This window comes from Podarcis tiliguerta (genome assembly GCF_965153285.1).
Source record: "Podarcis tiliguerta genome assembly, chromosome: 5".
Classification (NCBI taxonomy): Eukaryota; Metazoa; Chordata; class Lepidosauria; order Squamata; family Lacertidae; genus Podarcis; species Podarcis tiliguerta.
Window position 1 is genome coordinate 43571020 of NC_139538.1, and position 18858 is coordinate 43589877.

The following is an 18858-nucleotide window of genomic DNA, read 5'->3' on the forward strand; positions in this document are numbered from 1 at the left end:
AATGAATGGTCAGAGCTGAGCATGTTGCTGTGTATACTGTAATGTCTTCAGCATAACTGGAAGGCCTGCAGATTTCAGCTTCCTTTTAAAAAAATTTATAAAAGCACGTGTGGATTAATTTGTTAAAGGACATGCATGCACAGCAAGTACAGTTGACTCATGTTCATTGTAGAAAATACCCCAGAAAAAAAGGTTTGGGTGGGGTTCCCAAAAGTAATGGTAGAACATTTCAGAACTCAACAAGTTGCCTGCTCCTCCCTACAGCTGCTTGTTTGCCCTTACAGCACCAAGGACACATGCTCCCTTGCTACCCAAGACCTTGTGAAGAAATTCTAAATGCTGAAAGAGCCTTACATACATCAGTCAAAATGCTGGAAGTAAATGTTTTGTAAAACTAAGGGAGTTCTACAACAATTAGGAAACTTACATGCCAACTTCCTTTATTGCACCTTTTAGAAATCTGGTTGCATAGAGCAGTTTTTGTAAAAATAACAGAGCTTTCTGCAACAGTTTTTGCTGCTCCTGTTGCCTCTAAAGCAGTAATCGTGTTTGCACACATCATGGAATTCAAGGCAAGCAGCACTCCTCATTCATTTTGAATGTAGGTTTATATGCTGAAGCAGAAGAGCTGAGACAGCTTAAAGTCATAAATATCTGCTGACACTCCTTTGATATTCAGCACAACAATCCCATAAACGATACATCCCTGCAAAACAACCACCAGGCACCCCATCTCCCGGGTAGAAGCAGACCAGAACCTACCCATACAGAGGGACTCTAACACTGCCCAATGCCACAAAGGAGCTCCGCCAAAGGGAAACTCAGCTACCTGAACACTGCACAGCAGAGACTCATAAAGCTGAGTTTATGATGGGATTTACTGTGGCTGTGAGCCTGACTGTATAACAAGGGCAAAAGAATGACAAGGCACTATGCAGGAGGAAAGGTGAACTCCAAATGGCTTTTCAATTCATATCTGGGTCACTTTACTTTGAAGGCAGGAACTCATCCAAAAATCACTTTCATAGCAAGAGCTGGTTCAAAGAGAATTCTGACTGTCCCTAATTGGTTTGTGGGGAATGAGTGTGTGAAATTAACACAGAGACTACAAGGGGGAAAGGATCAATTTCCCTGGATCAAAGAGGATAAAACACACACATTTTTTTTAATCTGCAGGTAAACCGTTTCCCATACTCCACACAAATAATTGTCAGTATCAAGTTCAATGATGGGAAATAAATGTTCTCATCAGATAGCTAAAATGCAGAGATCAGCTTAATGGGATCAAATTCTGGTAAAGAATTGGTGGCTATTTGCCAGCAGGGAAAGAAACAGGAAGCTAGTAATTAGAGAAGCAGAAATTTGAAAATAAAATCAGTAAAGCTGTTGTTACATCTGCATTACAATTTTATTTTATTTAACAGTAAGACGAGCTTAGCTAGATAAGACTGAAAAACCCTTCTAGAGCAACATCTTATTTCCAACAACGGAGAACCAGATGCGTTCAGAAAGCCCACAAACAGGGCACGAAAGGCAACTACACTTCCCTTGTTGTATGTCCCCAGCACCAGATATTCACAAGTGTACTGCCTCTGCATGTGATGGTTCCATTTAACTCCCTATCCTCCCTGAATTTGTCCAGTCCCTTTTGAAGACATCTAAACCAATGGCTGTCACCACCCCTTATAATGTATTATGTGGAATAGTATTTCCTTTTGTTTCTTCTTTTTTTGCATAATTTTTAATTGCAACTTTTCACCATACAATATAATGAAAAACAAACTAATCTAAGTAAGACTAAAGAAGAAAACAAAGAAGAGAGGCCCTTTCCTTGTCTCACACAGAAGAGGGTGGACCCCTCCCTGAAAGCTTCCCTTTCTTCTCCCACCTTGGGAGTTCTTCCCTTCCCTGCCTCTCACACAGGGTCTTTCACCAGTCATCCATCACCTTCCTGTGTATACCTTCAGAGTAGAGGACATCGACAAACAAAATAAAACATAAGCAAAAGCAAAGTAGATGAAGGAAGAAAAAGAAAAAAGACAGGAAGGAAAAGAAAAGAAAAAGAAAAAGAGAGGGGAGAGGATAGAAATAAAACGACTTCAGATTCTCCGCCTGTCAATTATATCTATAAAGATTATTCAAAATATCCAAAGTGTTCACTCCAGGATGGTATCCAGCTGTATTCTAGGAAAATATCCAGCTGTTTCTCGATCTGCTAGGCAATGTTTTTCCAATCTTCAGCCACACATAACTTAAGTTTATTCCTTTTCCTTTTCACACAAAAAGTCTAAAAGGGGCTCTCCAATTGTTACTATCACTAAATGTTAATAATAATTTTCCTCCAGTATGGTATGACAACTTTATCTCCATAAAATTCCAACTTCCATTATTAGAATAATAATCCATAGTTATTTACTTGTAGTATATTCATTGATTCATTCCCACTTCCATATATTCTAATCTTGTTTCCTGTTGGCTGTGATTTTCCATCCTAATTTAATAAAAGAAAAATAAGGGGGGGGGCGCTCCTTCTATTTCCATTTCTTCCATTCTTTTTACAAGTGCATCGCCAGAAGTTTGGTAGATCTTTCCTTTAAATTCACTCCAAATTGTACACAGAATACTTTCTCTGTCAGCCCTATCTCTGCCATCTCAAGGTTTCTTAATGTCTTGGTCAATGGTTTTGTTCCACTTCTCCAGCATCACACCTCCATCGTTTGTCCATTCTACACCTCCAGGCACTTATGTGGCGGTCCTCTCCATTTCATCATTTACTGCCTCCAACTTTACCATCCCACTCTCATGTCCCCCCCCCCCCCGCCCCAGGGTCTGTCTGATCTTTCTCTGTTCCATTTTCATTCAACATTTTATGCATCTCAGCTCTGAGCTCTTTTAATTCCTCACCCAATAATTGACTCATGACACTAAAAGTCAGTGGCATGTTCAACAGTACTTTTACCTAGTCTCTGCCTTGAAAACTTGTGTCTCTCTCTTTACCAAAGCACATTCCTTTCCCACGGTTAAGGGATTAAGTTTCATTTTTGCAGTCAACACTCCACAAAAGGTACAGAGAGTTAAAGGTAATATAAATGGAAATTTTTAACAACCACAGTTCTCTTATCTCTTTATAATCTTTCTTAGTTGCAAACAGTTAAAATATGCTTTTTGTTTTATTTTCAGCCTGTTAATTAATGCCTCTTCTTATGCCAGCAGTCAGTTCACATTCCACGTGAAAGTTTAATTGGCAGATAGATCACCCCAGTAGTAATTCATCATAGTCTCAGAGGTAATTAAAAGAAGGGAGGTTTAATTGACCTAATGCCCTGAGGCATAGGGCTACTATGTGGTGTCTGGGCATGGGGGTGGTTCCTCACTCCAAGTTCCTCACTGCATCTGAAAACCTCCTGATCTCTGGAGGGAAGAGCAGCTTTCTTCAGAGCATTAGAGGTTAATGCCTTTGATCCCCCTATTTTCAAAGAGAGAATATGATAACCAAGATTTACATCTTGGCTATCATTAATCACCATGTAATTATCTCTGTTGATGGCGTGTTGGTAGTAGACGACTAGTCAGCCATCTTTTCTCCCGGAAGTCTCACAAATGCCCCTTTTGTTTCTTCTCAATCTACCACCAATCAATGTCATTTAGGTAGCCCTAAGTGGTAGTGTTACGAGACAGAGTGTCCACACTTTCCACAACATACATACTTTGTGAACCTGTATTATGTCCTTCCAGCGATACTGTTTTTTAAAAAACCTAAAAAACCCCAAATGTTTTAACCTTCCTAACGGAAGAAGCTCCCACTGCTTGGTCATTTGAGTTGCTTTTTTCATACCCTTTCCTTCTTTACCTTACTCTTTTTGAGATGACTTGGTCATAATTGTATACAGTATACCAAATGTGACCACACTACGTAATATATAGTTATTATGGTAGCAGTTTATTTTTATTCTCTTTTTAAAAAATCAATCTGAAATTTGAGATTGTCATTGCTGATGTACACCAAGTTGATGTTCTCATAGAACTATTCATAAAGATGCCAAGAACAATGCTGGATAATCACAGCCAGTATATGTATGATTAGGGTGTTCGTTTTTTTGTTCTTGTTCTTTCTCTCTCTCTCTCTCTGAGTGTGTGTGTGTGTGTGTTTTGCTCCATTGTAACTATATAAATAGATAATTTCAAATAATGTTTATACCATAGCATTTATATTTTTGTGCCTATACTCTATATACCACAATGCCAGCATAAGTGTATTTTATACATGGCTAAACACAACATCACAAGTGCAGTTACAAACTGACAGAAAAAATGAAACCAGAAGTAAGGGAATAGGATTGGCAATGTTTTAAGGACAGCCCCTATTTCAATCATCTGATTAACCTTATTTAACTTACATAGCAAGAGGCAGTTGTCTCCCAATAATGATAGTGCATAAAGATCAAATGACTCCAGGTGTCAGTGTGTGTGTTTCTCATTGGCTGGAATCTGCCATTACCAACTAGGCTAGATGAGTTAAAAATAGTTAGAAAATCCAGCCATCTCCTTTTGTGCCTCTTTGTATGATCACAGTCCTGTCTTGGACACCTGATGGCATGGACATCTCTACTGGCCTTTCTCTGCCTCTGTTAATATTTAAAACCCACTAATTTCTTAGCTGCTTGCACATTCCTTTGTCTCCTGGAATCAAGCAATCAAGCAATCTCCCATGATCATAGACTCTTCAAGGCCTTTATACAATATTTGCAAATGTGTCAACACAAGTGAACAGACTTCCCAATAACTTCTTAAAAACAACGATGAGTGAATTGCAACGTAGTACGCACAGAGTAGTGGGGAAAGGAAGGACAATGGCTAGGGGATAAAAAGAGGTGAAAAGGTATTTCCCTCCCCCAACTATCATTGGCTGTAATAAAAGGTCACTGCAGTAAGAGTAGTACTAAAAAGGAAATACAGAGTATTCTTTTTTACAGTAAAGCCTCCAAACCAGGATATCTGCACCAGTAATCGGCTGGTGATGTGGAAGACTTCTTTTTAGAAAACGACCTGACGCCGTTCAAGGTTTACAAATTTTGTAAGATTATAATACAAAAATATAAACCTATACATTACGGTGAAGTCATTGCTCCCATTGCGATTTAGTTTGATTTAGTACATGAATGAAAACAACGAAATGAATGTTGAAATGAAAACACATTGGTAGTATAATTAATAAATAATAAAATATATTGTGGCGTCCTTTTCTAAAAAAGAAAAAGGGCAGTCTTTTACAGCAACTCTATTCCCCTCTTATTTCTGTTTAAATAAAACTCCAGAGCCAAATATAGTCAAATTCTATCCTAATTATGAAGGACTTAGATTTAAAAGGTATTGGCATTTATTCAGCTGAGTACTGTCAGCTCCAGTTGCTTGTGGCCCTTATTGCTTGGAGGAAAACTACAGTAGCTTCACTCTGAAGACTGACTTCTGTTCTGGGCTTTCCCATCATGTGCCTGCAAACACATTTCCTAGAGAATGGTGTCTGGTATTTTCACAAGTGCTCACAGTGTGTGGGGGTGTCTGTGTGCTAAATGCACATGTGGATGCGGAGGTGGAGAAGCATAAATGCCATAAGTCTCTTTTGTGGCAATTCACATGTCAGCTTATAAACCTGAGTTGTGTACTGGCAAACAGAAGCGCTGAGCTGACTGATCCCTTATTCTGTAGTATGAGGGATATTTCTAGCCAGCCTGCTCCTGTCTCTCTTTAGCTTGTTAAATGAGAAGAACAAAAGGCCTGGTACAAATCTGGGTATGGTAAAAAATTATCTTCTCTGAACAATGGCAGGAAGCCTGACTGGTGCATTGAAGGAGAGTGAGAGTCAATTATAAACAATGGGGCTGCTCTACATTACTGCTCATGGAAATAAACCGGGGGCACTCTTTACATTCAAAGCCTCTTGATCAGAACCTTTCACTGGTATCAAATAGATACAGGGCAAGCTCGCAGCGGATTCCTTTCTTAATTAACATTTTTATTTAAAGAAACCCATTTCAAATAATAGTTAAATTCTCTAAATGTATATAATTTATTAACCATAATGTAATCTCATTAACCTTGAAATCCCCAGCCTTAACTACTGAGTTCTGCAGACTATAGCTTAATCTACGAAACTAATTAAAATGACCTTCAAACCATTTCTCCTTCGTTTGCTGTCATTATTTATTCTTTTTTTGATACTCTGCCCTGGGGCTGTCACAAACCGTTCCCTATTAACTCATTCTCTGTACGTTTCTGTTCCACAGAAAGTCCTATTTTCTTTTCAAATCCACTGTTGCCAACATGCACTCTTGTTATTCATGTGACAGCCTCCTGGGTACCTTCCCTCCTCCCAGCTGGCATATTTACTTTCTCTTTATAGCCTTCTAAATAAATATCTGATAACACTTCCATGTTCTGTCACCAGCCTCTAGGGTGGTTCTTTAATGATGTGAACTAGGACTGAAACACTACATCTCCTTTTTCCTGAAGAGCTGAAGCAACAATTCTTCTATATTTACCTCAGCTTCAATGCACAAATTAACTATTCTTTAAACTTCACATTTAGAGCACACTGGAATCTCTTGATTGCCAGGTCACTGGGCAAAGATGTGCCAATGATTACTGGCGAAAGCCGTGTCAGAACATTCAACTCACTGCTAATAGTGGCAATACTTGAAAAGTATACGGAGGCATCAAGAAAGCCTTTGGACTAATAGGAAAACTGCACCACTAAAAATCTTATCTGGAGAGATTATCACAGACCGCAGCAAGCAGATGCAGCAATGGGCAGAACGCTACAAAAACTGTACTGGCAAGAAAACATGGTTGCTAGCACAGAAGTTGACAGCATCCAGACTCTGTCTGTCTTGGAAGAGCTGGATGTCCCTCCCCTTGACAAGCTGAAGAACACCATCAACTCTCAGGCATGTGGTAAAGCCCCAGGACAGGACGTGATGCACTTCCATAGCCTTCTCTTGCAGTGTTGGGAAACAGGATCTGCGCCACAAGACATGCACTGCTCCAGCACTATGACCCTCGACAAGAACAAAGTTGACTGCCATGATTGTAACAACTACCAAGGAATCTTCCTGATGAGTACTGGAAGGAAAGCCTTTGCCCAGATCTCAACAGATTAAAGTCACTCACTACAGGGTCTATCCCAAGTCACAATGCAGCTTTAGAGCTCAGAAGACAAGACTCAACATGATTTTTTCATTGCATAAGCTGCTGAGAGCAGAGGTGTCCCTTTTGTGTCACCTTCATAGACCTGTCAAAGGCCTTTGACCACATCAGCCACATCAGTGAATGGAGGAGGAATGACCACTGGAAGGAGCACATAAAGAAGAAATGCCATGGTACACCTGTATCAGTACAACAAGATGCCTCCATCTGACCCAACTGCAACAAAACACGTCTCTCCCGTATCATTCTTTACAGCCACGGCAGGCGCTTTAACTATCCAGTGGTTTGACTTAACATCCGAAGGAGCACTTTTCCATTGTCTCCCTAGACAGATGGATGCCAACCAACAGTTGTAACTCAGCTTCCTTTGTATAAGTTGTTTCCTAAACCAATGAAAGCTCAAAGAGAGGCCCCAGATATCTGAGTGGACAGATGTGTGCCAATCCAGCAAGGGATATTTTGTGTGCAGAAATAAAGTTCCACATGCATGACAGATGCTCACTGGTCTCCCCATCCACACTGTGGTGCTCATCCAGGCCTCAATGATCTGTTGCGATCTGTGTATAGATCTGTATGCAGTTGTGCATCCTCATCCTTACTAAGCCACCAGAGTTTATAGTTAATTGCCTATGAATCAACCTGGATGGGGGCCATAGTGTTTAAGTGTCGTATCTGCAGCATAGGCAATGTTTCATTCTACCATCTGTGGGCAGTTTGTATGACTGGCTCACTGTCGGTGTCCAGTTTTCAAAGGAATGAAAAGCTGTCACATTCAAAAACAGAGACCAATTAAAATAGCTTATAGGATACTGCTCTCCATTGCTACCACCACAAGACACACAAAGCTAGCAAAATCCAATTTACTAATCTAATATGAGATCAGAGTGGCCACTTTCTTATTCTGTATCTAGTGATGTATGTGCATGTGTGTATGTAATTTATATTGAGCAGCTAATGCTCAACTATTTTTGTTTCAATATTTTCTTTACACACTGCATTGAGAGCTTTGCACACTGCAAATTTATCAATTTATATACTGCTTAGATACAATTGTCTCCAAGTGATGTAGATGAACTACAATGCAAAGGAAAGGTAAAATTCAGTTAAAACTCTAAAATCAGACTACAACCAAAATGCCCGTTGGAACAAAAAAAAAGTCTTCAGTGCCAGACGTTCCACAGTGAGGGGGCCTGTCTAACCTCAACTGGAAGAATGTTCCATTGGGCCCATGATACATTTAATATTAATATAATGCAAGGTATTTTGCCAAACAATTTTTTTTTATAGAAGAGTTTCCCAAAATGAACTGTTTGTCTCCTCCCTTAAAGTGTGTGTGAGTGTGTGAGTGTGTGTGTGAGAGAGAGAGGGAGGGAGGGAGGGAGGGAGGGAGGGAGAATGAGAGACAGAATGCTGCCTGGTGGGAAGTCGTCACTGGAAATAGAAAATTCACTGAAAGTCAGCCTGACTATAGGTGGTAGTCAACTACTGTACGTTTTACTCAGAGAAGTCCCATTGAAGTACAGTAAATGAAAATGGCCAAGTTAAGACTATTAATTTTGATGTATTCTGAATAAAACTTAGTTGAATACCACCCTACAGTATATGTATATAGATCAGGCAAGCAATGTTGAAACAGCATCATGAGTCCCTAATGATGTAATGGAGACTCTAAGTTTAAGGAGGAGGGAGAATCTCATGAGAGAGCCTGAGTCTGTGTTAGAAGTCTTTACCTCCCTCCACACACCAAGCTACACATTTTTTGCTTTGTTTTGTTGAGTTTCCAGTTTTGCAAAAAATACATCATACATTATGATCCAGAATAGAGGGGGAGGGGGTTGTGCATTTCTCATTCAGACCAGTGGAAAGGCTATTCTGCCAGAATAAACATTGCCTCCTCACCGACACACCCTCTCCTGTGAGGGCCGAACAAGACTGAATCTGCCAGACTCTGTCACGGATCGTGTGCAAGTTCAGACCCTCTACAATCTCTGCAGCAGGGGCTGCCGTCAGCAAATCTTGTTTGTTCGCAAAGATGAGCACAGGAACACCACTTAGCTTCTCTTCATCTAAGAGTTCCGCTAGCTCCTGTAAGAATCATAAAGATGCAGCCAGTATTTTTAAAAAGCCTTTGGCAATGGGAGGCTGACTGTTGTATCTAAGTAGTTGTACATGTTTTAGTAACATATAGGGCACATAGTAAATGCTAATGTTTCAACAAAGCACAGATGTTATAGTAAAACAAGTAACTGGTACATACAATTTCTGAGACAAAGATTTAAAAGCAAATCCCTCTGTCTATGGAATGGGAGAAGTTTTAGCTCAGTCCAATATTACCAGTTGTTTTCAAGGCACTGTCAATCCCAGCCCTCTAGAGATCAGCACTGATGATGCAGCAAAAATACATGCTGGCACAGTTATAACTTGACTTGCTAGTAGTATGGAGCGGCCCTTGAAAACAGGTGGTTTTATCCTACATATGCTTCAAATTCTGCAGGAATGCTAACAGCAAGCTTTGAACTTTGTTCCAGTTTAATCAACTGTAATTCATGCATGAGACATCACTGATAAAATCTCTATCCAGAAACAAGCTCATCTTCATAAAAGGCAGCTGTTCTGGCTACTAAAAGGGATGCAAAGTGCTCATAGAGACATCATTTGTTGATAATATCAATGAATGCGTTAGGGATTAGATAGTTAAAGAAAATGGGAAATGGAGCCTGCTAAATCTCATTCTAAACTTGTTGTAAGATGGTCTTAGAACTGTAAGGAAACAGGCCTAAAATAATGGGCAGGTGCCCGGGAATGTTAAACCCTTCAGTCCTAAACTTGCAGTGAAAGGTACCAGAAGGAACAATACTGGCAGAGGTAGCACAGAATTCATAGATGGGTGGTTAGCAAGTCCTTTACAGATGTTGTTGAATATTATCAATGCACGATTTTTTCTGATGCACTTTGTAGTCCACCACCACTAGTACATTATTATAGAAGCACATCAATGCTGTGTGTTCTGTAATTGAGCACTATGTCCCTGCATGCTATACAAATCTCTGTAGTCTTAATTATGGTAGCCAGATAGCTGGAAATAGATAGAGCTGTACCAGTCTTAACTATCCCTGCAGAACAATCCTATTTCTTTGGGTTTTACTTGAGGAAAACAGAAAAGAACTTAAAAACTCAGAAGAGTAGCCTAAACGTTCATTAATTCATTTGGCAGCAAACAATAATTTAAACTTAACAAGGCTTAGCTTGCTTTTAAAATGGCAAACTGTACACCAGTCCCTTTTCAAATGTCTGACAGTGTTCTATGTACTTACATACATTATAGAAAAAGGCGTAAAGCGATTTCCTGAAGTTGTGCATTACTTACCTGACCCGTTTCTTCAAATCTCTTTCTATCTGCACTATCAATGACATAAATCTAAAAAAAAAAAAAGGCAAAATAGTTAAGAATGCAACATTAGCCAAGAAATAATCAATGTGAAAAAACAAGTCTTCCCACTAGCCCATTTCCAATCACACTGACTTGGCATTACTTCCTTTTTAAGGAACCTGCAGTCAGGAAAACTTTTATTCACCTATATATCATGTCTGAAAATTCCTATTATTCTGATAGTGGATGGTTGTACCTTGGCAAGATTTGGCACAGATATTTATTTTGGTGTGTGTGAATACAAACATCCATTTACCTAGTGATAAGGCACTAAAATGTGTCTATAATTACACCAGTGGGGTGGGGGTGGGTGGGACTTACTGCACTTCCACACCTCAGCAGAAGGGGAAGCAGGGGGTCTTGAAAAATTGTTCATCACATAGCTCTTTATATCCCATCAGCATCTTCTTACTCCCCATAATGTCTTCTTCCTTTTTGTGGGTTGGATGGAAAATTTTCTTACCCCTGGCTATTGTTAGCCATTTACAACTTACAGCCAGCAAGAAGAGATTCCAGAAAATCAATGCATTCAGCCCAAATTTTAGCTTATATTATCCAACTGAAAATAAGATAGACAGTGGCCACATTTGGATGGTCATATCTTAACAAGCTGAAAGAAGAACAAGCCATTTCGAAACAGGCTGTCATTTACCTTCTCCCTTCATGTGAGTTGCAATTAAAGCAGGAAGTCTGTAATTCAAATAAAAATAAAAAATAGTCCTTCTAGACCAATGAAATTTGTTCTGGTATAAGCTTTCATGTGCATGTACACTTCTTCAGACGAAAGCTTATACCAGAACACACTTAGTTGGTCTATAAGGTGCTACTGGACAATTTTTAATTTTTTAATTTTTATTTCGACTGTGTCAGACCAACACGGCTACCTACCTGAATCTTTAAGTCAAGGGTAGGCGATGTGGTACCCTCCAGACATTGTGGGGCTACAGCTCCCATCTGTCTCAGCCAGCTAAATGTCAGGAATGATGGAAGCTGCAGTCCAACAACATCTGGAAGACACCATCTTGGCTCCCCTTTTCTAATGAATTGTGTCTTCTTATTTTGTCCAGACTGAGAAATTATGGTTACCAGCTTTGTAACAAGCCAGGAATGTAGACCACATATTGAAGTTGGTTTAGAATTCTGGGTTTTTCCAAAGATAGTAACCATAATTTCCAGGTTTGGGGAAAAATGGGAAACTATGGGAAATTGTGTCAAAATGGTAGGGAGGAAAGGGGCCATGACCTTAGGCAAAAGGCTCACTCACATCTCAGTTTTATTAAGCTAAGATATGCTCATCAAAACTGGGTCACTGTAATACTTGGGCATATGGCCTGGCAATCAACAACTTTGATTCTTAGGATAGTTAGTAGTTACAGAACCAGCCATGGGGCAAAATGGTATATTACCCCAAAGAAGACAATGTTTATAGTAATGGGGCACTTTTGTTGTGAGGGTGAAACACTGGTTTAGTGCTCAGACAAGAAGGCTGCACTTACAGAAGCATCCACCAGATCCCTACAGCATCTGGCTGTTCCCCAAGGACCTCTTATCTAAGCGTAACTTGTGAAAAGCATCTCATTCACAACTCGAGACTGCAGACCTTATGGCAATGCCAGTGAACAGCACTGCACCAACCAAGGTAGATACACGTCAAGTGCCTACTTCCCATAACTAGAAGGCTCAATGCCAAATAGCTGCAGGTGTGTGTCTGAATATGCAATCATTCAAATATACACACCTTTATTTGACTGTGCATAGCTTCCAAATAGCACAGGTGTGGGTAGCTGGAGTATCTCCCATTCAAGAACACCTGCATGTTTATGAATGTGCAATCACTTCATGTGTTAAAAATATTCTTGGAGGGGCCTCTCACTTGTGTAATACTCTTCAGTTTAGAGCAGAGACAGGCATCTTAGTTAGCAAGCTGTCTTGTTTCCAAGGCACACAGGGCTAGTTTGGGTTCTGTGTTCCAGCATTTCCTTCAAAACAGTTTTGTAAATGATAGATCAGAAAGGGGGAATGCCCCTGCTCATGGATTTAGGCTTGTTTTTTTTTAAAAAAAGAAAGAATGCCCATAGGCAATCAAAGTGAATCAGATATAAAGGAAATCTGGGCAAATGATGGCATAAATTATAAAATGGATCGAAGTGATAAAATTTATTTTACATTAATTTTGCCTACTCTTGTGTTTGCAAACGTCAAGGTTTTCTTGTTGAGATTCCTAGACTGGAGATGATGGGGGTTCCTAAGTATCCATTTGGTCTTAGTTTAAACATACACTACTTCTTCCTTTCTTCGGCAGTGGGGCTTTATGGGGATTGTTATATGTATTTTTAGAAACTGAAAAATAAAGAAGTTAAAAAAGCACCTTCCATCTTTGTCTCTATACAAGAACTGCATAGATATATGAGTTGAATAGTTGATTAACTGTTTGAAATCTTCATGACTTAGCTAAACCTGCCAAGACACAGGATTGACAGACATTCGGTAGCATATGCTACCTCCCCTCAGTAGAAGAGGAGGCAGGGGGACTGGTAAAATGATCTTAATCACTAAGCAGCTAAGTTCCCCTTCCCACAATCGTTTATCCTAGCTATAACAGATACTCTGCTTTTTGAATGGATGTGCCTGCAGTACTGCACTGGGAACATGTTCAGTTAATTGCTGCTATCAAAGAAAGGTGCAGAGTCCTGAAGCCTGCAGTTAACTTCCATAGAACCTCCCCGGTAATGTCAGTGATACACTTCTTTACCAGACTGGAGTATGTTTTTAAGATCTACTTTGGAAGTTCTCCTCAAGATTCCCTTGCTGGAAGATGTTAAGACAGGTGCCAACAAGAGAGTGCACCTTTTCAGTGATGCTGCCCTGCAGGAGCAGCCAATCCAATGCTCCCACTGCCACACCCTACACTGGCCCAAGCTTCCCACACCTTGCCCCTCCGCTCTCAATAAGCACCAGCGACCTGCTGTGTTGGGAAGCCAAGAGGGCAATGGTACCCCACCCACGTTGCTCCACCACTTGTTTCTAGTGCCCTGCCTGTTAATCCCCTTCCCCAGGCAGGTTTGTGAGGCACCAACACTGGTGTCCTTTGGGTGTCCAAATCTTTTATTTTCTCCAGGGCGTTTAACTGAGCAACCTATATACTTCCTGCTTTTCTTAGATTTATTTCATTTTTTTAAAAAAATATTTTTTATTAACCGACCAATCAAATCAAATCACATAAATTCCAAATTACAAAGCCGAATTTTAAATTTTTGTTGAGGGGACCCATATTTCAAGTTCCGAAGGGGGATTCTGATCATCTTCTTGCTACTGCGTTAATATCCAAATCAGTCCAAATAAAGTTCATCATTCTATCCAGTCTTATCTTGCTGTTTCCACATCTCATCTTGTTCGCATATTTTTTCTTTTTTTATTTATGATCTCTTCTGATAATCTCCTTAAGCAGATAAACACCAATTATATCCTGTGTGGATTTTTCCGTTCGTCCAATCCTCATATCGAGATGGTTTCCATATATCATCACTTTCATAAATAACATCGCTCTTTCCATCATTAATCTCAGGACCTGTCGTTCTTAAGTCCCACTGAGGAGTCTCACCCACAATATAAAAACAGCTCTTTTCCTCCTCCCAGACTCAAGTCCTCCGACAGAGCTTACCAACATGGCGACGGTATTTTTAACTGCGTCATTCCAAAACTCTTAAACTTTCCACGCTCTTCTTAAAACATGCTTTGGTTAGAAAATTCATCTCCACACAGTCGTAAATCCACAGCTTAAGTCATTAAAACAGCATTTCTGACTTGTGGGGGGGGGGGAATTCTTGTTTAATCACATAGAGGAAAGAAAGGAAAGTTTTTTTCCCTTCCCTCATCCATTCCCTTTGCCATACCGCGTCTTGGCATATCTTCTCATGATTGATTCTTGTTTCTCTGACTCGTCTTGTTTATCAGAGAACTCTTCAGTTAGCAGTCTTTACTCCCCCTCCTTCCTTGAAATATGTGCATTCGCTTCTTCCTAATTGTTCCTTTTGAAGTTCTTGCAGCTAGCGGCGCAGATCAGAGACAGCGTCCAGGAGCACCGAGATCCACAGGAGGGCATTCTGCCTAGTGCCCCCATCCCCACAAATTCGGGGGTGGTATAGGGCACAGCAGGCAAGGGCAGCCCCCCCATAACCTTGGGGGGTTAGGGAGGCTATTTACTCCCATCACAGCCTCCTAATTACCTCCTGTGGGTCGGAGAGATGTTATTGTCAGCCATCTTCCGATGCGCCCCTAGTGGCCCCTCCAATTTATTTCATTTTTGCTGTCACAACTGCCCTTCGGCTTTTTATCTGCACATTTTTATTGTTTTAACTGGACATTTTGTTTTTGCAAGATGCTTTTGATATAATTATATAGAAAATAAATATATAAATAAATATATAGGATTTTTTAGGCTCTGCATGTGTGAAAGACTGCTCACACTACAAAGTGCCTTCTGTCCTCTTCTCCCCACTGAAGTAGGCAGCCTCTGATCAACTCTTGATGATTCCCCTCTCCCCACTACTGCCGCCCTCCATACTATATAACAGGCCTTTCCACGGGGTGCTAGGCTTACACAAAGTCTGGATACAGCCCATAGATATTGGTTCGTGGCTGTCTGCAGGAGAAACCCAAGTATTCAGTCTGCCCTTTGCAGTTCTGACTTTTGTCCATCACCAGTCCTTTCTGCATCCAACAGTGCACTACTGCCTCACTGATGAAGCCATGATAGCAATATGGCAAGCTGTCAGCCAAGCAGACCTTGCCAAAGAGCAAAATGTCATCAAGGGACTTGTCTTCCTTGATCCTCTGGTTAGCAGGCCTTCTAAATGCTTCTTCAACTGTGCTTCAAAAAGCCAACTGAATGAGCTGGTATAGGATAGCACCTCAGGGAACAGGCTATGTGTTCTCAGTTCAAATTTCACCCAATGGAAAGGCTGTGATTGCTACTATCCCACATTCCAATTGGGCAGGGGGAATACACCAGCAATAAGCCCCAATGTGAGCAGGATTACTGCCAGTAGAATCTTTATGTTGATAGAACACTGCTACTATGTGGAACAAACCTGGGGCAGGGCGGCACAATGCCACTCATCTGCTTCTGTGGCTGTTTAGACAGGGAACTATACTGCTCCCTTTTCTGCATCTGAATCACCCTAGTAAGACTGTATTCTCTGGAGTGTTTTGATGAGTTCCTGTGCAGAAGCACTGTACTCATAATAAGTTTTACCTATTATGAAGGGAGCATGGGTTCTTCTCCACTGGGGTATGGAGCTGGCATAGTGTTATAACTGACACTCTTTTTTTCTGTGTGTGGCTCTTGAAAAAAATTGCTTGTTTGTAGAACCTTATCAGTAGAGAGTCATTAATGAATTTCCAGGGATACTATGGGCTATCTGTATATGTTGGTGTTCTGCTGTTTGTTTCTCCACCTACTGTTCTAGCATTGCCTCTGCTGCTGAGAGCAGCATTGCAACTATGTCACATTGGTGACAGATCTGGCATAGCAGGATAGTTGGATTGTCCAGTTAGGCAGCAGTAATCTCTTAGCATCAGTTCACCACTTGCAACATGGAAATAATACTGATTTATCTGACATGACTGTTGTCATAAATATTACTAAGATAATGAATGTGAAGACTTTTGAACATTCAGAAAGGAAATGGCATAGAATCATAGAATCATAGAATCATAGAGTTGGAAGAGACCACAAGGGTCATCGAGTCCAACCCCCTGCCAAGCAGGAAACACCATCAGAGCACTCCTGACATATGGTTGTCAAGCCTCTGCTTAAAGACCTCCAAAGAAGGAGACTCCACCACACTCCTTGGCAGCAAATTCCACTGTCGAACAGCTCTTACTGTCAGGAAGTTCTTCCTAATGTTTAGGTGGAATCTTCTTTCTTGTAGTTTGGATCCATTGCTCCGTGTCCGCTTCTCTGGAGCAGCAGAAAACAACCTTTCTCCCTCCTCTATGTGACAACCTTTTATATATTTGAACATGGCTATCATATCACCCCTTAACCTCCTCTTCTCCAGGCTAAACATGCCCAGCTCCCTTAGCCGATCCTCATAAGGCATCGTTTCCAGGCCTTTGACCATTTTGGTTGCCCTCCTCTGTACACGTTCTAGTTTGTCAGTGTCCTTCTTGAACTGTGGTGCCCAGAACTGGACACAGTACTCCAGGTGAGGTCTGACCAGAGCAGAATACAGTGGCACTATAACTTCCCTTGATCTAGATGCTATACTCCTATTGATGCAGCCCAGAATTGCATTGGCTTTTTTAGCTGCCGCGTCACACTGTTGGCTCATGTTAAGTTTGTGGTCAACCAAGACTCCTAGATCCTTTTCACATGTACTGCTCTCAAGCCAGGTGTCACCCATCTTGTATTTGTGCCTCTCATTTTTTTTGCCCAAGTGCAATACTTTACATTTCTCCCTGTTAAAATTCATCTTGTTTGTTTTGGCCCAGTTCTCTAATCTGTCAAGGTCGTTTTGAAGTGTGATCCTGTCTTCTGGGGTGTTAGCCACCCCTCCCAGTTTGGTGTCATCTGCAAATTTGATCAGGATGCCCTTGAGTCCATCATCCAAGTCGTTGATAAAGATGTTGAATAAGACCGGGCCCAAGACAGAACCCTGTGGCACCCCACTAGTCACTCTTCTCCAGGATGAAGAGGAACCATTGATGAGCACCCTTTGGGTCCGGTCAGTCAGCCAGTTACAAATCCACTGAGTGGTAGCATAGTCAAGACCGCATTTTACCAGCTTCTTTACAAGAATATCATGGGGCACCTTGTCAAATGCCTTGCTGAAATCAAGGTAGACTACATCCACTGCGTTCCCTTCATCTACCAGGCTTGTAATTCTGTCAAAAAATGAGATCAGGTTAGTCTGACATGACTTATTTTTCAGAAATCCATGCTGACTATTGGTGATCACAGCATTCCTTTCTAGGTGCTCACAGATTGTTTGCTTAATGATCTGCTCCAGAATCTTCCCTGGTATTGATGTTAGACTGACTGGGCGGTAATTATTTGGGTCCTCTCTTTTCCCCTTTTTGAAAATAGGGACAACATTTGCCCTCCTCCAGTCTGCCGGGACTTCGCCTGTTCTCCAGGAATTCTCAAAGATGACTGCCAGTGGTTCTGAGATCACATCTGCCAGTTCTTTTAATACTCTTGGATGCAGTTCATCTGGCCCTGGAGACTTGAATACATCTAAACTAGCCAAGTATTCTTGTACTATCTCCTTAGTTATTCTGGGCTGTGTTTCCTCTGCTGAATCATTTCCTCCAAATTCTTCAGGTCGGGCATTGTTTTCTTTATCGGAGAAGACTGAGGCAAAGAAGGCATTGAGGAGTTCAGCCCTTTCTGTGTCCCCTGTTTGCATTTCACCATCTTCTCCTCTGAGTGACCCCACTGTTTCTTTGTTCTTCCTTTTGCTACGAACATACCCATAGAAGCCTTTTTTGTTGCTTTTAACCTCTCTAGCAAGCCTGAGTTCATTCTGTGCTTTAGCTTTTCTGACTTTGTGTCTACACGTGCTGGCTATTTGTTTGAATTCCTCTTTGGTGGTTTCCCCCCTTTTCCATTTTTTGTACACATCCTTTTTTAATCTTAACTCAGTTAAAAGTTCTTTAGATAGCCACCCTGGCTTCTTTAGGCACCTTCCATGTTTCCGTCTCATTGGTATTGCCTGAAGTTGTGCTTTTACTATCTCCCTCTTAACAAACTCCCAGCCATCATGAACTCCCTTTCCTTTTAGTATTACTGTCCATGGGATCTCACCCAGCACTTCCCTAAGTTTTATGAAGTCGGCTTTCTTAAAGTCAAGAAATTGAGTCCTAGTATGCTCGGCTGCTCCTTTCCGTTGTATAGTAAACTTCAGAAGAGCATGATCACTTGCGCCTAATGATCCTTCCACTTCTACCCCATTAACCAGGTCATCGACATTGGTTAGGACCAGATCTAAAATGGCTGTTCCTCTTGTTGCTTCTCCCACTTTCTGGACAATGAAGTTGTCTGCAAGGCCAGTGAGGAATCTGTTTGACCTTATGCTCTTGGCTGAGTTTGACATCCAACAAATATCTGGGTAATTGAAGTCCCCCATTACTACTATCTCCCTTCCTTTTGCATGCTTGGCCATCTGTTCCAGGAAGGCATCATCTATGTCCTCCGTTTGGCTTGGGGATCTATAGTAAAC

The 18858-nt window shown here is 41.0% G+C and overlaps 2 protein-coding genes across 3 annotated transcripts in view; one reads left to right on the plus strand and one right to left on the minus strand.

The window, feature by feature from the left end:
* The window catches only part of SFXN2 (sideroflexin 2), a 122006-nt gene that overhangs the window by 60546 nt on the left and 42602 nt on the right, over positions 1 to 18858 (plus strand). The window lies entirely within an intron of this gene.
* Positions 1 to 18858, minus strand: part of ARL3 (ARF like GTPase 3) — a 37848-nt gene that overhangs the window by 4573 nt on the left and 14417 nt on the right. For both annotated transcript variants that reach the window (XM_083441608.1, XM_083441607.1), the window contains exons 4-5: positions 10571 to 10621; positions 9103 to 9288 (exon numbers count right to left, since the gene is read on the minus strand). In XM_083441608.1, coding sequence (XP_083297734.1) covers positions 9103 to 9288; positions 10571 to 10621 — 237 coding nt within the window. The remainder of the gene's footprint in view (positions 1 to 9102; positions 9289 to 10570; positions 10622 to 18858) is intronic.